Here is a 15,061-nt window from a genome sequence, read left to right as displayed (position 1 = left end):
CACAAACAACACAGTTACCGTGGATAAATCACACATTAGAACAAGCTTTAAACAAGGGGCGCAGCTAGGGGGAGGTGTGCTGGGAGAGAGAGTGGGGAGGGGGCGGAGCGGGAGGAGAGTCGTGAGGGGAGAGAGAGTGGGGAGAGGGCGGAGCAGGAAGAGCTGATCTCGGCAGGCTGGGGAACAGATGCTGCTGGGGAACTGATGAGGGGAGGTGCTGGCGGCTGGGGAGGCAGGGGGCGGAGAGCAAGGGGCGGAGCGGGAAGAGCTGCTGGCGGAGCGCGGCTGGGGGCATGTGCACGCGCTTTTAATGTCAATGCGCATTGAGCTTGAATTTCACGGGCACTGCAAGGAATCGCCATCGATTCCTTGCAAGTTGGTTAAAGTCTGTTTAAGCCCCCATAGTCTCGCAAGCTCAATGCGCATGCGCATTGACAGGCGAGACCTAAAAAGGTGCAGGCGTCTGTAGTTGATGGTGTCATGCCCACACTAAAGCATCTGATTATTTGATTGTTAAACTGGTGGAGGTCATTTGAACATTCTCCAAATTGTCAGGCTAAAGGATCAATTAGTTTAAGTGTGAGATGTTCTCTATTTTGAAATTAGAAATGTAAGGAGGCGTATACCAAGCCAATTATTAGGCAAAAAAGGAATTAAATACTTCTCACATAAATTAACCGTAAGACTGATTGACATTTTTTTCTTTAACTGTTGGGACGGAAAATTCTTCTACTTGGTAAAGACGTGTACCCCTTCTTTGAGTGCCCAACTGGATTGATGCCTGGATCCCTAATGCTGATTTTTGCTGTCATAGGCAAACCAGGATCATGCCTGTGCGCTATGGCATAGGCCGGTCTCATATATTGTGGTCTTGTTGGACTGAGAGGGGCTCCCAAACCGTGCCCTTATAGTGGTGGAAGGCTCCAGCCTTCATAAGGAGTTAAACAGTCCAAGCGAAGTGGTGGCAGCATACCGGGAGATGATCAGTGGTAGTGACCAGGTCCTTGTTACCCTAAGTCATTGGAGTGAGGCCTACAGGCTCACTCACCTTTTTAAAAGTTCCGCTTCTGTGCGTTTAACTCACCCTTGGCCTACATCAGGTTGATGTAGATGTGCGTAGTGAAAACGAGTGAGTGCATGTGAGCGTGCATGACATACACTATGCACAGGGTGCATGTGGAACAGTGTGCACATGGTAAATAGGTGTACACTGGTAGTGGGAGTTTAAAGTGACAGACTCCGGTGCAGTACAGTGAGACTGTAGTGTTGGACAATGTGCGCAGACTGAGTGCGTGTGCTGCTTGTGGAAATGCTGGTGGTAGCATGGAACATGGGCACTATAATACTAGACAGTGGAGTGTGCTGTGAATGTTATGGTGAGTGTAAAAATGTGTACACTGGTACATTACAAAGAGGACCTTGGTTTCGATTGTGGGAAGCCCAGGCCTGCCTGGTGAAAATATGAGAAGCAGGGGAATCTTCAATCTGCCCCACTCCAATCCAAAACAATCTGCCTACTCCAATCTAACCAAATCCAATCCCAAATAATCGGCCCCACTCCAATCCAAAACATTCTGCGGCACTCCGATCATCCACACTCCTATCCAAAATAGTCTACCCCACTTAAATCCAGAATAATTTACTTCACTCCAATTTTCCCCACTCCAATCTGCCATCCTCCAATCCAAAACAAGCTGCCCCACTCAAATCTGCCCCACTCCATGTCTGACCCACTCCAATCCAAAACAATATGTCCACTCCACTGTGCCCCACTTCAATCCAAAACAAGTGGCACCACTCCAACCAGCCCTACTCCAACCTACCCCACTCCAATCCAAAACAATCTGCCCCACCCCTTCAAATCTAAAGCAGTCTGCTTACTCTAGTCCACCCACTCTAATCTGCCCCACTCTGATCTATAACAGTTGGCCCCACTCCAATCCATCTCACTCCAATCCAAAGCAATCTGCACAACTACAATCCAAAACAATCAGCTTTACTCCAATTTGTCCCACTCCAATCTGCCCCACTGTAATCTAGCACAATCTGCCCCACTTCAATCGGCCCCTCTCCAATCCAGTCAACCCACTCCAATCCAATCTACCCATCTCCAATCCAATCCACCGACCCTCCCCAATCATCCCTACTTTCTCCCCAATCCTCCCCACTCCAATCCAAAACAATCTTCCCCACTCCAGTCTGACCAACACCATTCTTCCCCACTCCAACACAAAACAATCTGCTCCACTCCAATCCAAAACAATCTGCCACACTCTAATCCGCCCACTTCAATCTGTCCCACTCAACTCCAATTCAAAACAATTGGCCCCACTCCAGTACATCCCACTCCAATGCAAAACAATCTACCCTACTCCAATCTAACCCAATCCAGGACAATCTGCCCTACTCTAGTCCAAACCAATCTGCCCCAGTCAATCTAAAACAATCTGCCCACTCCAATTTACCCCAATCCAGTCAGCCCCACAACAATCCAAAACAATTTACTCTAATCTGCCCCACTTTAATCCAAAACAATCTCCTCCACTTCAATCCACCCCACTCCAATCCACACACCCATTCCAATTCACTCCACTCCAATCCACCTATTGCAATCCAGTCCACCCCACACCACACCAATTCTATCCAGCCCAATCCAATCTACCTGACTCCAGTCCACTCCCCCCAAACCCCCACCCCCTCCTCAATCCACCCTACTCCAATCCAAAACAATCATCCCAACTCCAATCTGCCTTACTCCATTCTGCCCCACTCCAGTCCAAAACAATCTGCCTCATACCAATCCAAAACAATTTGCTCCACTCCAATCTTTCCCACTCTGATCTAAAATAATCTGCCCAAGTCCAACATTGTGCTCCAATCCAAAACAATCTGCCCAACTCCGAACCAGAACAATCAGCCCTACTCCAATCCAAAACAATCCTTCCCACTCCAATCCACCCAGCTCCTAACCCAATCCACCTTGTTCCAATGAAATCTACCCCAACCCACTCCAACCCAGCCCACCCCACTTTAGTCCAGTCCACCCCACAGCAATCCAATCCACCAAAATCCAACCTACCCCACTCCAATAATCCCACCCCAATCCAAAACACTATACGCCACTCCAATCTGCCCCTTACCAATCTACCCCACTCTAATCCATAACAATTTGCCCCACACCAATCTTCCCCACTCCAATCCAGTACTATCCAGTTTACCCTACTCTAATCCAGTCCCCCACCCCAGTCCACCCCTCTCGAGCCACTCCACCTCACTCCAGTGCAATTCACCCTACTCCATTGCAATTCACCTCACTCCATTGCAATTAACCTCACTCCATTCCACCTCACTCCATTCCACCTCCCTCCAGTCCACCTCCCTCCAGTCCACCCCACTCTAATTCACTCTACTCAGTACATTTGACTCCATTCCAATCTACCCCTCCTTTGTGCAATCCATCCCAACCCAATCCAATCCACACCACCCCACTCCAATCCTTCCCACTGCAGTCCATCCCATCCTACCCCACGCCTTTTCAATCCACCCTACTCCAATTGAATCCGTGCCATCCGCTCCACCCCAATCCAAACCAACCCTCCCAAATGCACCCCAGTCCAATTCACCACACTCTACTGCAGTCCAATTCACCCAAATCTACTCCAATCCACCCCATTCTACCCCAGAGCAATCCACCCCACCCCAGTTCAGTCCACCCAACCCATTCCTCTAGCCCACTACAATACAATCCACTAGCCCACCACAATACAATCCACCCCACTTCAGTCCACCCCAAGCCAAGCCAATCCAACCCACTCCAATCCACTCCACCAACTCCAGTCAATTCCACTGCACCCCACCCAGTTCAGTCTAATCCACCTCACTGCACTCTAGTTCACCCCAACCCACCCCAAATCTACTGCAATCCAATCCACCTCATCCAGCCCACCCACTCCTCTCATTCCAAACTATTCTACCCCAATCCAATCCACCTCACTGCCTCAATTTACTCCAAACTATTCTACAACACTCTACTCCACTCTACACCACTGCACTCTGACACACTGCCACTGAACTGTACTCCTCCCGATTCCAATCTGCGACTCTTCTCCAACAAGTGCACCCTACGAGGCTACTCCCCTCACTCCACTCTAGGACGCTCCACGCCACTAACATTTAGCCATGCTGAATAGCAGCCATACTGTTATACAACTTGACAGAAACAGATTAGCAAACGTAATTGCTCTTGTGTAAGCTAGAGCTATTGGGTTTGCCAGTGCTTGTTATTAAAATGGGGCTGGTGAATGTTCTTATTTCAGTCGGCCCCAGCAGTTGATTACCCTTCTCTCACATTAAGTTTGCAAGTGCAGTTTTTGGAAACCCTAAAAATTAGATATTGATATGAAAACTATCTTCTAGTGATACTTGCCTCTGCAGTTTTCATGGTTTTTGGTTCGTTTAAATGATTTGAAGCTTGAATGCACCCATACAAAACGGGTAGGCACGTTAGGGGGTCTTTAAACCTATTAATGTTTAGAAGAACTTGAGAAAACCATAAAAATACGTTGTCCACACCTGCAAACCAATTTACTGACTAGGAAGCCGTACAAACTGTGTTTTTCTTTAAAGTAAATACACTTTTAATCTGATTCACATTTATATTAACAGTCAGAAAGTTATGAACAAAGAATATGTGAACTTCAGAAGGAAATGGCAAGCCAAAGTAGACTAATCAACCTCCTGATGTCACAGTTGGCAGACTGTTCTGGTGCTGGCAGAGGTAAGAAATTGGTCTTTCATGTATTGTTTAAGCCTGTATGAAGTGAAGAAGAGGTACAATCGGAAATGAAAGAGCGCTGAATGCACTCTACAGCGATAAGGGTGTTATTTTTGCTTAGGTAACATTTGGCAATATTGATTTACATATTTGCGTCTTAGTCTACCAAATGTACTTGGATTAAAATGATATATTCGACTTCCTGGCCATTTAGTTAATCGGTAGTTCTTGAGAGCTGCTGCTGCCCATTTTCCAGAATAAAAATAGTTTACAGCAAACAATATTCTGTTGTGTTGCATCACTCTCTATGACAGGTACATATGCCCTGCCCCTCTAGTTTTACAGTACATCTAGCAGACCTTGAAACTGCGTGCTCTGCAGCTGTCTCATTGTTAGCCTCATTGCGAAACACTTTTCTATTCTTTTCACGTTAGCAACTTGAGTGCTTCTCTTAGCTAGGATAGAGCACTAAAACATTTCAAGCTACCCACGTGCAGCTCTGGCACGAGGCCAAAATTCCATCCCTTATGTGTACTGCACATTTTTCTATGGCTTTAATTATACTGCTGAATGACCATGACCTGTTTCAAATTTGGCAATTATATTGTAAAGTCACTAAAAAGAGTTTTTCTTCTCCTTGTGTCTCCGACCTTCTGAATAGGTTACACCTACTTGCAAGCACTCATTCTAGAAAATTCCAGCTGTACTGCTCCTGCATCCATGCAGCGCTCTTCCTCGCTGATTTTAATAATTCAGCCCTGTAAGACAGGCTATACATCTACAACTTGTTCCGCCAGCTTCATTTTACCTGTTGGTGATGTGAGGTGGAAACAGGAGATGGGAGAGTTACTTTCCCAGGTACTAAATTGGCTAAACATTTAATCTGTAGGTGAAATCCTTTCACATGCCTATCTGAGGGTAATCACACATTAAATCACACTTAGCCTTCGTGCTGGAATTTAAATGGAAATATAGTGTAATACTGTTTTTAAAAAATTGGGAAAAACCAAAGGAAATGATGGACGGAGGGTTGACAATACAAGCACTCACCGCCAGTCAACTGATCTGGGTTTAATCCATCACCGTTCTTTAGCCCACTCTGCCACCCCAGTTCAGACATGGCCATATGCAAATCAGTCTGACCCTGTGCCTCATGGGAACAGTCCAGCCCGAACTGCCAAGGCACGCCTACCCTGGACCGGAAACAAGCTACCAAGGACCGGTTTCTGGCATTCCAGCCTTCTTCATCCCGGCTTGCTTGAATCCAGTGGCAAAGTGAGCAAGGGACTCACGTCTAGCATACCCTGCCAACTTATGGCGAACAAAGAAAAACCAAAGGAAATGATGGACGGAGGGTTGACAATACAAGCACTCGCACCCAGTCAACTGATCTGGATTTAATCCATCACCGTTCTTTAGCCCACTCTGCCACCCCAGTTCAGACATGGCCATATGCAAATCAGTCTGACCCTGTGCCTCATGGGATCAGTCCAGCCCGAACTGCCAAGCCATGCCTTCCCTGGAGCGGAAACAAGCTACCAAGGACCGGTTTCTGGCATTCCAGCCTTCTTCAGCCCGGCTTGCTTGAATCCAGTGGCAAAGTGAGCAAGGGACTCACGTCTGAGCATACCCTGCCAACTTATGGCGAACAAAGAAAAACCAAAGGAAATGATGGACGGAGGGTTGACAATACAAGCACTCACCCCCAGTCAACTAATATGGGTTTAATCCATCACTGTTCTTTAGCCCACTCTGCCACCCCAGTTCAGACATGGCCATATGCAAATCAGATTGATGTATCCCCTCAGATCTCGCAGAGGCAGACAGATAGCTATCGCATTAGGCTCAGCAGTTCAAAACATTTTGCTACACTGGCGCACCACCACGCCTCCCTCTATCACGGGCTGGCTCCATAGACTGTGGCATGTACTGGGCATGGACAAACTGCCGTTCACAGTGGCGGGGGATTTAGAGCAATTTGACAATCTCTGGCAGCCGTTTCAGTCCTTGCTGCTCACTGAATTCAGGGAACTCACATGCCCCAAATACCTCCGCCTCTTGAGGCTCACGACACCTGCAGAATCGACCACTTGAATAGTTACAGGATTGGTCTCTTTCGCTAAAGAGTGGCCTAGGTAGATGGCAAGGGATGGACCTGTGCACTGGACGAAGGGGGGTAAGGGAGAAGGGGATCCAGGAGTTGGGGCTGGGGGGGGAGTTCGGGAGGGGAGGGCAGTTCTCTTATTGCAACATTATCTATCCTTAAATGTCGCTGCGGGCTGATCTGCGGTCGAGATATCCTTTTGAAGACGAAACGCCGAGAGCGTGGCCCTAGCCGCAGTGACCTGATGCCTCATACGCTTTGTATGTTTGTTTCTCTGTGTTATACCAATAAAATACTTTAAACCTTAAATGAACTGCACAACCGTTGTATCACTGAACGGTATTCGTACAACCTTTAATTGGTCATGGCTTTTTAACTGAACGCACTTGAATGCAGGCACACTTTAATAGGGGAAACAAAACTACAAGTCCTAGAATGCAGTAGTGTTCTGTGATAAGTTGAAAGTACTAGGGGAGAGGTATCGCATAATGACCAGAGCTGTTGACTTTGGAACTGGAAAACCAAGTTTCAGTCTTGTAGTCAGTTCAACATACCTCGATTCTGGGTAAATCACTTAGGGCCAGATGGATGAAACAGTTTTACCCATTTTGTGTCTATGGAAAAAAGTGTTCGTACATCTGGCCCTTAATGTCCTGTGCCTAAAAAAGAATAAACATAAAAAACAAAACAGGAGGTAACCCTTATACCCAGTCGAGACCCGGGTAGATATATGTAACAATGTAATGACGTCTCAATCCAATCGGAAATCATTTAGTAGACCAGTACATAAAGAAAACCAGTCAATTGTATTGCCAAGAAGAGAAAGGGAGACCACAATAATTACGGTGGAACAAGTAAATTGGTTTGCATTGAAACAGTTGTAGATATATCAGCACCAAATTACATTTTATGTAAGTGTAACTCAAACATTAGTGTGCACAAACGTGCTTGTGTAGAAGGTTAACGGTGTCGGTGACACATGAAATAAAGTGAAGGTTCAGCGAGAAAAATATGAGGTAAGTCTTACCTGCCAGATCTTGTAATTTATTAACTTTTACCCACTGATTGAACCATAAGACCCGTTCTGGGTTCTTTTCATCAGCCTCTTTGAACAGCATGGTTATGACCTTTATTCCCCTCTAGAATTGTGCCAGACGCCAGAAATCTGCAATCCTTGACTGATTCACATTTGCGATACAATTGACTTTTCTTAATGTATTGATCAACTAAATGATTACCGGTTGAGACATTGTTGCATCATTACATTAAAAAAAAATTGCGGCCATGTGTAATAATTTGTATTGTGTTCTGACAATGCAGGAAATTATAAGGTTGCATCTAATGAATGAAAAATGGTAGGAAGGAAACCTATACACTTTTGAAATGTGCCTAAGATACTGAGTTGAGAAATGTTGGTTATTTGTACAACTGTGAATTTGGGGTTATTCATATTATTAAATTTAAACGTCAAAAATAAAAAGAAATGCAACAAATGTTTGTCTATTCAGTGTTTCCATATTTCTCACGATAAAAACAATACCCCATCTATTGCCTGCAACCGAAAAGGACCTAAAACGCAATGGGGCGGCATAACATTTTCGCCATGAAAAATGACCCCTTTTGCCACTGTGGGTAGCTGTGGAATTGGTGACTGGGTTCAGCCACCTCCCAGACAAACCTACCAAACCCAGACTCTTCTGATAATAAAATACCCAGGAGGGTCTACGGTCATGTGACTTGAGTGGATCCTGCTATCTTTTATTAAGCACAATGCCGTGCAAACCTCAACCATTGGCTAAAATCATCCTTAGATTTTTTTGAGGAAAAGTTCCGGAATCTATGGGTATCGCAGAGGTAAGTACCACCCAATGTTCTAATATTTTTGTAGATAAAAATGGTGCCCCACTCGTGTGGCTGGACCTATTGCCTACAACAGGAAGGAATTAAAACAGGCTAAATGAAGACAACCTTTGCATGGTCGCTGGTTTGTGTTCTACTAATGTTTTGTGTTTATTTAACATTATAGGACCATTCCTTAACAGCAAGTGGGAGAGTCAGTAGTATGTAGGAATTCCTTGTAAAATGTGTATAGTTGCTTATTTGTATTACTGGTATACGCTCCTTACATGACTCCCACTTTTATTTGTATCCAGAGGCTTTTTGTGACCACTCTTTGCAGTATTTGGAAATTAAGGAGTTATGAAATCATAACGGTACGCACATTCAACTATGCTGAATTCTTGTTTATTTTAAATCTGAGGAATAGTGGGCGGAATAATTTTAATGAAGTCGCCTGCATGCAGAATAAAGTTCTAGGAATGGTTATGTTATGAGAGAGCACTTTTTTCATATAGACCGAGTTTTTATTACAAGCTTTAATGCTTCTACTGCTGCATAATGGCATATTTTGGAAAAGGTTTGATAAAGGCATTTTGTGTCTGCAGGTAATGCTTATGGGCTTCTTCAAGATGAAACAGAAGTAAAGAGAAGGGACGGACCTCTGCATTTAACCACAGATCAGCTTCAAGAACAATTGAAAGTGGCAGTCCAAGCAGAGAAACATTTTAAGGTAGGTATAGGTTTTATTTGTGAGGAATGTGTTTCTGCTCTGGAAAGATTCCAAAAAAGAAATCTTTTTAAATAATCATCTTAACATTTGAAAAAAAAACAATGTTTATCACATCGTTTATTCACTCATTAACTTATTTAAAAAGAAAAATTGCATAGACTGCTCGGTTATTTAGGTCGCTACATCTGAGTTTTGAACAAAGTAAGCATACATGTCTGTCATTTGATCAAAATTGCATTGGATATGTTAATTTAAAAATTGTCTCATCCGCTTTGTGACAGATGCTAACTATTTTGAGAAACCCAATTTGAGACTTGAATGATTTTAACTTTTTTTTAAATTGTAGGTTCTTCGTACAACTGAAACTGTTTTCATACATTAAAAAAAACCAAATCAGTCACCTTGGAGGAGACTTCCAATATTAGTATTGTTATTATTATTATTAAAGGAAATTTGTAAATAGCGCAACTAAACCCGTAGGCATCAAGGCGCTGGAAGATGGTAAGCGGAAAACTCAAAAATCACCTAAGGAAAAATTAGAGATAGGATTCTTGAAATAACCAGGTCTTGAATGCTTTACGGAACAGAGTGTGGGAAGAGATCACCTTAAGGTCGTTGGGGAGCGTATTCCAGAGTCTGGGTGCAAGGAAGCGAAAGGACCTTCCGCCCCATCTGGCCTTAGATATACGAGGGACAACTAGCAAGCTTTTACTGGAAGAGCGGAGTGCTGTACCAGGGGTATAGTAGGTCACCAGAGCGCGAATAGCCTCCGGTCCGGACTCATTGAGGGCACGGTGTGTAAGGCATAAGGTCTTAAAATTAATCCTCGCCTGCATGGGGAGCCAGTGCAGGTTTTTTCTGATGGCCTTGCCCGAGGAGCGTTTGGGGACACCCACAACAAACCGGGCAGCCGCATTCTGCACAGTCTGGAGGCGCTGGACCAGACCATTGCTAATGCCAAAATATAGTGCATTGCAATAGTTCAGTCTGGAGGCAATGAGCGCCATTACTACCTGTTTGCGTGCCTCAGGGGGAAGATAATGAATGATTTTTCTTAAAACCCTCAGAGCATTGCAACAGGTGGACAGTTATTTCATTGATTTGAAAATGAAATCTTTTCAGCCGTGAACACAATGGACTGTTGAATTGTCTTTTCTTTAATGTCCTTGCTGAACAACTCTCCATTTTATTGATGTTGATTGTCGGGCCCGGGAATTTCAGTGCACCTGGAGGAGCCTCGTAACAAAAAATATTTTCTGTCCTTTTTTGAATTTCAGAAGCAACACTACTGTGAACTCTCTGAAGGCTAAGAACCTTCTTTTTAAGCTTTTACTCTCAGTGGTAGCAACTCTGAGTTGTCAAAGGTCATTTCTGAAGTGTGGTACTGGGTAGAATGCTCATATAGACCACAAACTAGACAGACACCAAGGGAAAATAATGACCAGGCAGTGTATTAGTGTACATTTTATTATTTTCGTTTGTAATTAAAGGTTCAGAAACGTAGCTGCAAGGTTTCACTTAGCCCAACAATAAGACATGTCATAAGTGTGGAGAGTTTAACTCTCCAAGGACAGCAGGGTGACTCCACACTTATTAAGGTATCTGCTGAAGCAAGGTAGGCTTACAAGCAAGTACAACACAGGTGCAATGTTGAGTTTGAAGGGAAAGAGTTCAGAAACTTCTGTACAGGTGTTACACGAGTCTTCTTGTTCACTTGGTTGAATGGATGTCAGTGTGTTGATGCAAGGGTTAGGGAGCAAGTCGCTCACCGTGTGCTCAATGTTTGGAACTTGAACTGCCATGGTCCTTTGTTACTGGGGCTCACTGCTGTTCTGCAGCACAACATTGTAAAGGGGGAACCCCAGGCCATTTATTGAGATTTCCGTTCAGGTGATTTTTCTTATGAGGTGCATCATGCTATGCCTGACCAAGTGCTCGACAAATATGGTAAGTGTACAAACAAAAATTCTGGTGTAGGTGGCAGGAAGGGCACCTCAAATGCACACTAAGCAGTGGTAAGAGATATACTGCCAGATGTACGACGCTTGCATTTTGCGAATAGCTAATTGCGTCGCTTTGTGACTCACAAAATGCAATGTACAACAGTGTCTCGGACACTGTTTGCGATTCCGAATGGGGTCCCAAATTGCATGCCTCATCAATATTCATGAGGCAAGCGCAATTTGCGACCTCATTGGAAGTGACTAGCACTCCCAGGGGTGGTGGCCTGCTGGGGTCAGCAGACCACCATGTCTTGGAGTGGTTTTTAAATAAAGCCGTTTTTTGTTTTTAAATGCAGCCCGTTTTCCTTAAAAGAAAGCGGAATGCATTTAAAAAAGAAAAATTAAACTTTTAAGGTTAATTTTTTAAGGGCAGGCAGTGGTCCCTGGGGCGACTGCCTGCTCTTAAAAATATTTATGCACCCATTCACAAAGGGGAAGGGGTCCCCTGGGGACCCCTTCCCGTTTGCGAGTGGTTTACCACCTACTTGAAGTAGGTGGTAAACTACAAGTGTTTTGCGGCCGCAAATGCAGTTGCAAAACAATAGTAAATAGCATTGAGTCTCGCTATTAGGAAGGGATGCCCCTTCTAATAGCGCGAGTTGCAAACGCTATTTTGCGAGTCAGTGACTCGCAAAATAGCGTTTGGGCCTTCCCATGACCCTTTTTTGTGATAGCACAAGGGCCAATCTCCCGTTTGCGAGCGCAAAAATAGGTCGTCCATCTGGCCCCTATTGTCTATGATGTCTGTCTTGATGTTCTGCTCTGGTGCAAATCTCTAGAATCTGCAGCACTCTTTGCTTTAGACTGTGATCTTGATGGAAGCACACAACGCCAAGGCCTTGGGTTCTTCAGCTGATAAGACAGTTTTGCAGCGTGAATCTTTTTCTTGATTCACAACTTGTGCATTATTCTGCCATCTAGTGGTTGGGTCCGGAATAGTCTTTTTTTGTGGTGCTACGTCCATCCCTGTGTGACATCAGACAGCGGCCTTGAAGTTCCTGTGCGTTGTAGCCATCTTCATATTCTTTTTTCCGCCGTTAAGCCTGAAAGCAACGGGAGACTCTCCGAAGATTTGGACGAAATCCCTGAAAGAATCACTGAATGCAACTACATCCGACCGATCATAGACTATAAACACACCGGAGAACAGAAAGAACCTCTGGAGACCATTTTTCACGTTGAGCAACACCGACGAGACAACAATGCACATGGATCGACAGAGGGCGAGGTAGGGGCCTTGGAAAATACCCCTTTCAAATTCTGCCTTAAGTGTCACCACGAGTTTGTCCAGCGCAATTCACACAACGTCTGTAACATCTGCCTGCAAAAGGATATTAAGATAAGGACTAGGAGGCCTGTGCTATGTTCGTGTTGCAGACACTCAAGGCATGCCAAAAGCAGAGAGAAGAACACTACACAGCCATGTTACAGAGCCAAAAAAAACGTTTGTTGAGGGACTTATGCCTCTCAAGCGACGAGGATGACAAGGTGTACCCTTAGAATCAACGGACAGAGGCTCAAACGTCGAAATACTCGAAGGAGCTGCCGAAAAGAAGCATGCCACAAAGAAAGCGGCGAAAGGCACCAAGAAAAAGACGGACAAGGTAAGAAACCCATATCTGTCGGAAATCAAGGGCCACGAAAAGAAGGCGAAGCAAAAGGCAGCCCAGGCTTCGAAGAAAACGACTATCGAGTGTCAGCCACGATCAAAAGAACCCCACAGATGCCACTCCGGGATACTGATGAAAACGCCTAAGACAAGGGTCGAGCAAGAACCTGCGAAAGGTAAGACTTCACCCTTGAAGCCGGAAACCACCACGCCCAAGAAGAGGATCTCCCCGGCCTCAGAAGCTGAAAAGATCCTTGAGGTAGAAAAAAGAAGCAGAAATGGCGGCACTTCTTCAAAGAAGAAAGGAGTTTCTGAAAAGCTGAAAAGATTCCGTATCCCCCCGATGTCCACCGTCGATGGCGAAGAGGAGGAAGACATCCTCGAATCACCTGCAACACCTGAACCGTGCGAGTAAGACATAGAAGAAGAGCCTGACACACCAGAAGCGGAAGAAGCCTCCGAGAATTTCTAGAAAGAATGGAACGACCTCGACACAGAAAGCCATGAAGAGGAGATCGGCTGCTCGCCCACGAAGGCTTCACCACCAGATGACAAAGCCTTCTACAACAGCCTCTTCAAAAAAGAGCAGCTGACACTTTCGGGGTCCCCTCAGAAGGAGGAAAAAGGAGATTCATGCTTCCTCCTAAATACGTTGACTCCTTCTAACAAGTGGACACAATATCTCCCAATGCTACCAAGCATTCTAGATCTGGGCAACGAAGCCTTCAGGGAACCAGCCTTAGCCAAGAGGGTAACACCAAGGGTTGAAAGGAAATATAAACCCTCCACAAAAGACCTTAAATACATCCAGGGAAACACAGTGCCAGACTCAATCATCGTCACCACAGCAAGAAAGAGGGGCAACACCCACTCTGCCGTTGGTCCACCTAATGAAAAACAGCAAGAGAATGGACAAGGTAGGTAAAAAAATGTATAAAGAAGCAGCAGCACAGTGGCTCATTGCAAATTCCAGTGCTCTTCTTAACAGGTTTGGCTATCAACAATGGAGTAACATTGAGGAACTCATGAACAAGCTCCCAGAAGAAGACAGGAAAAGAGCAAAATCCAGTATACAAGAAGGTAAAAACATAGCCAATACCTGCCTGAAATCAGCCCTTGAAGCAGCCAATACAGCCAGCAGACAAATGTGCACAGGTACCACGTTACGAAGGCACGCCTGGCTAGGAATATCAGGCTTTAAGCAAGAGGTCCAAACCTCAATTTTTATCAGACCTTTCACAAGGGAACGCCCTCTTTGGAAAGTTAGTAAATGATTCATTACAACACATAAAGAAAGATAATGAAACAGCCAGAGCTATGGGAGCCCTACAAAAAAGAGACACCTTCAAAAGAGGAGGTTTTAACACCAGAAGACCTACAGGAAGGGGAGTCTTCTCAGCAGGCAAGCAACATCAACAACAATATTTTTTTAAATGACAACATTGCAGGAAACAATCCCACAACTACAAAAAGGAGACTACATGGCCACAATAGATCTTTAGGATGCCTAGCTACAGATCCCCATGAACGAAGCCCACAGGAAATAACTCAAGTTCTTCCATGAGAACACTCACTACCAATTCAAGGTCCTCCCTTTCGGGATAAAATCAGCACCACAAGTTTTAACAAAATGCCTAGCGGCAGTTGCAGCATCCTTATGAAGAGAGGGGATCCGCGTCTACCCCATATCTAGACGACTGGCTAATAAAAGCAAGATAAAAGAAAACATGTTACGCACATGTCCATCAAGTGATCAACACAATCCAAAACTTGAAGTTGTCAATAAACCACAAAAAATCATCCACAACACCAGAATAAGAAAAAGCTTTCTTAGGAGCAAGATTAAACTCAAAGTTTTCACAGACCCAAAAGAGAATACAAGCCATCAAGCAGGAAACTCGCCTGTACCAGAAGGGTCAGTCTCTGACAGTGAAGACGATCGTGAGAGTCATGGGCATGATAGCATTATGCATTCACCTCATCACTCATGCACGCCTTCACA

At 44.8% G+C, this 15,061-nt stretch overlaps 1 protein-coding gene across 2 annotated transcripts in view; it reads left to right on the top strand.

Moving 5' to 3' along the window:
- TANK (TRAF family member associated NFKB activator) overlaps positions 1-15,061 on the top strand; it is a 225,733-nt gene that overhangs the window by 105,146 nt on the left and 105,526 nt on the right. For both annotated transcript variants that reach the window (XM_086956619.1, XM_086956620.1), the window contains exons 4-5: positions 4,666-4,777; positions 9,323-9,447. In XM_086956619.1, the coding sequence (XP_086812745.1) occupies positions 4,666-4,777; positions 9,323-9,447 (237 nt within the window). The remainder of the gene's footprint in view (positions 1-4,665; positions 4,778-9,322; positions 9,448-15,061) is intronic.

The sequence above is a fragment of the Lissotriton vulgaris genome, chromosome 2_1, assembly GCF_964263255.1.
Source record: "Lissotriton vulgaris chromosome 2_1, aLisVul1.2, whole genome shotgun sequence".
NCBI lineage: Eukaryota > Metazoa > Chordata > Amphibia > Caudata > Salamandridae > Lissotriton > Lissotriton vulgaris.
The sequence above is the reverse complement of the archived record's forward strand: the minus strand, read 5'-3'. Positions and strand labels throughout refer to the sequence as shown.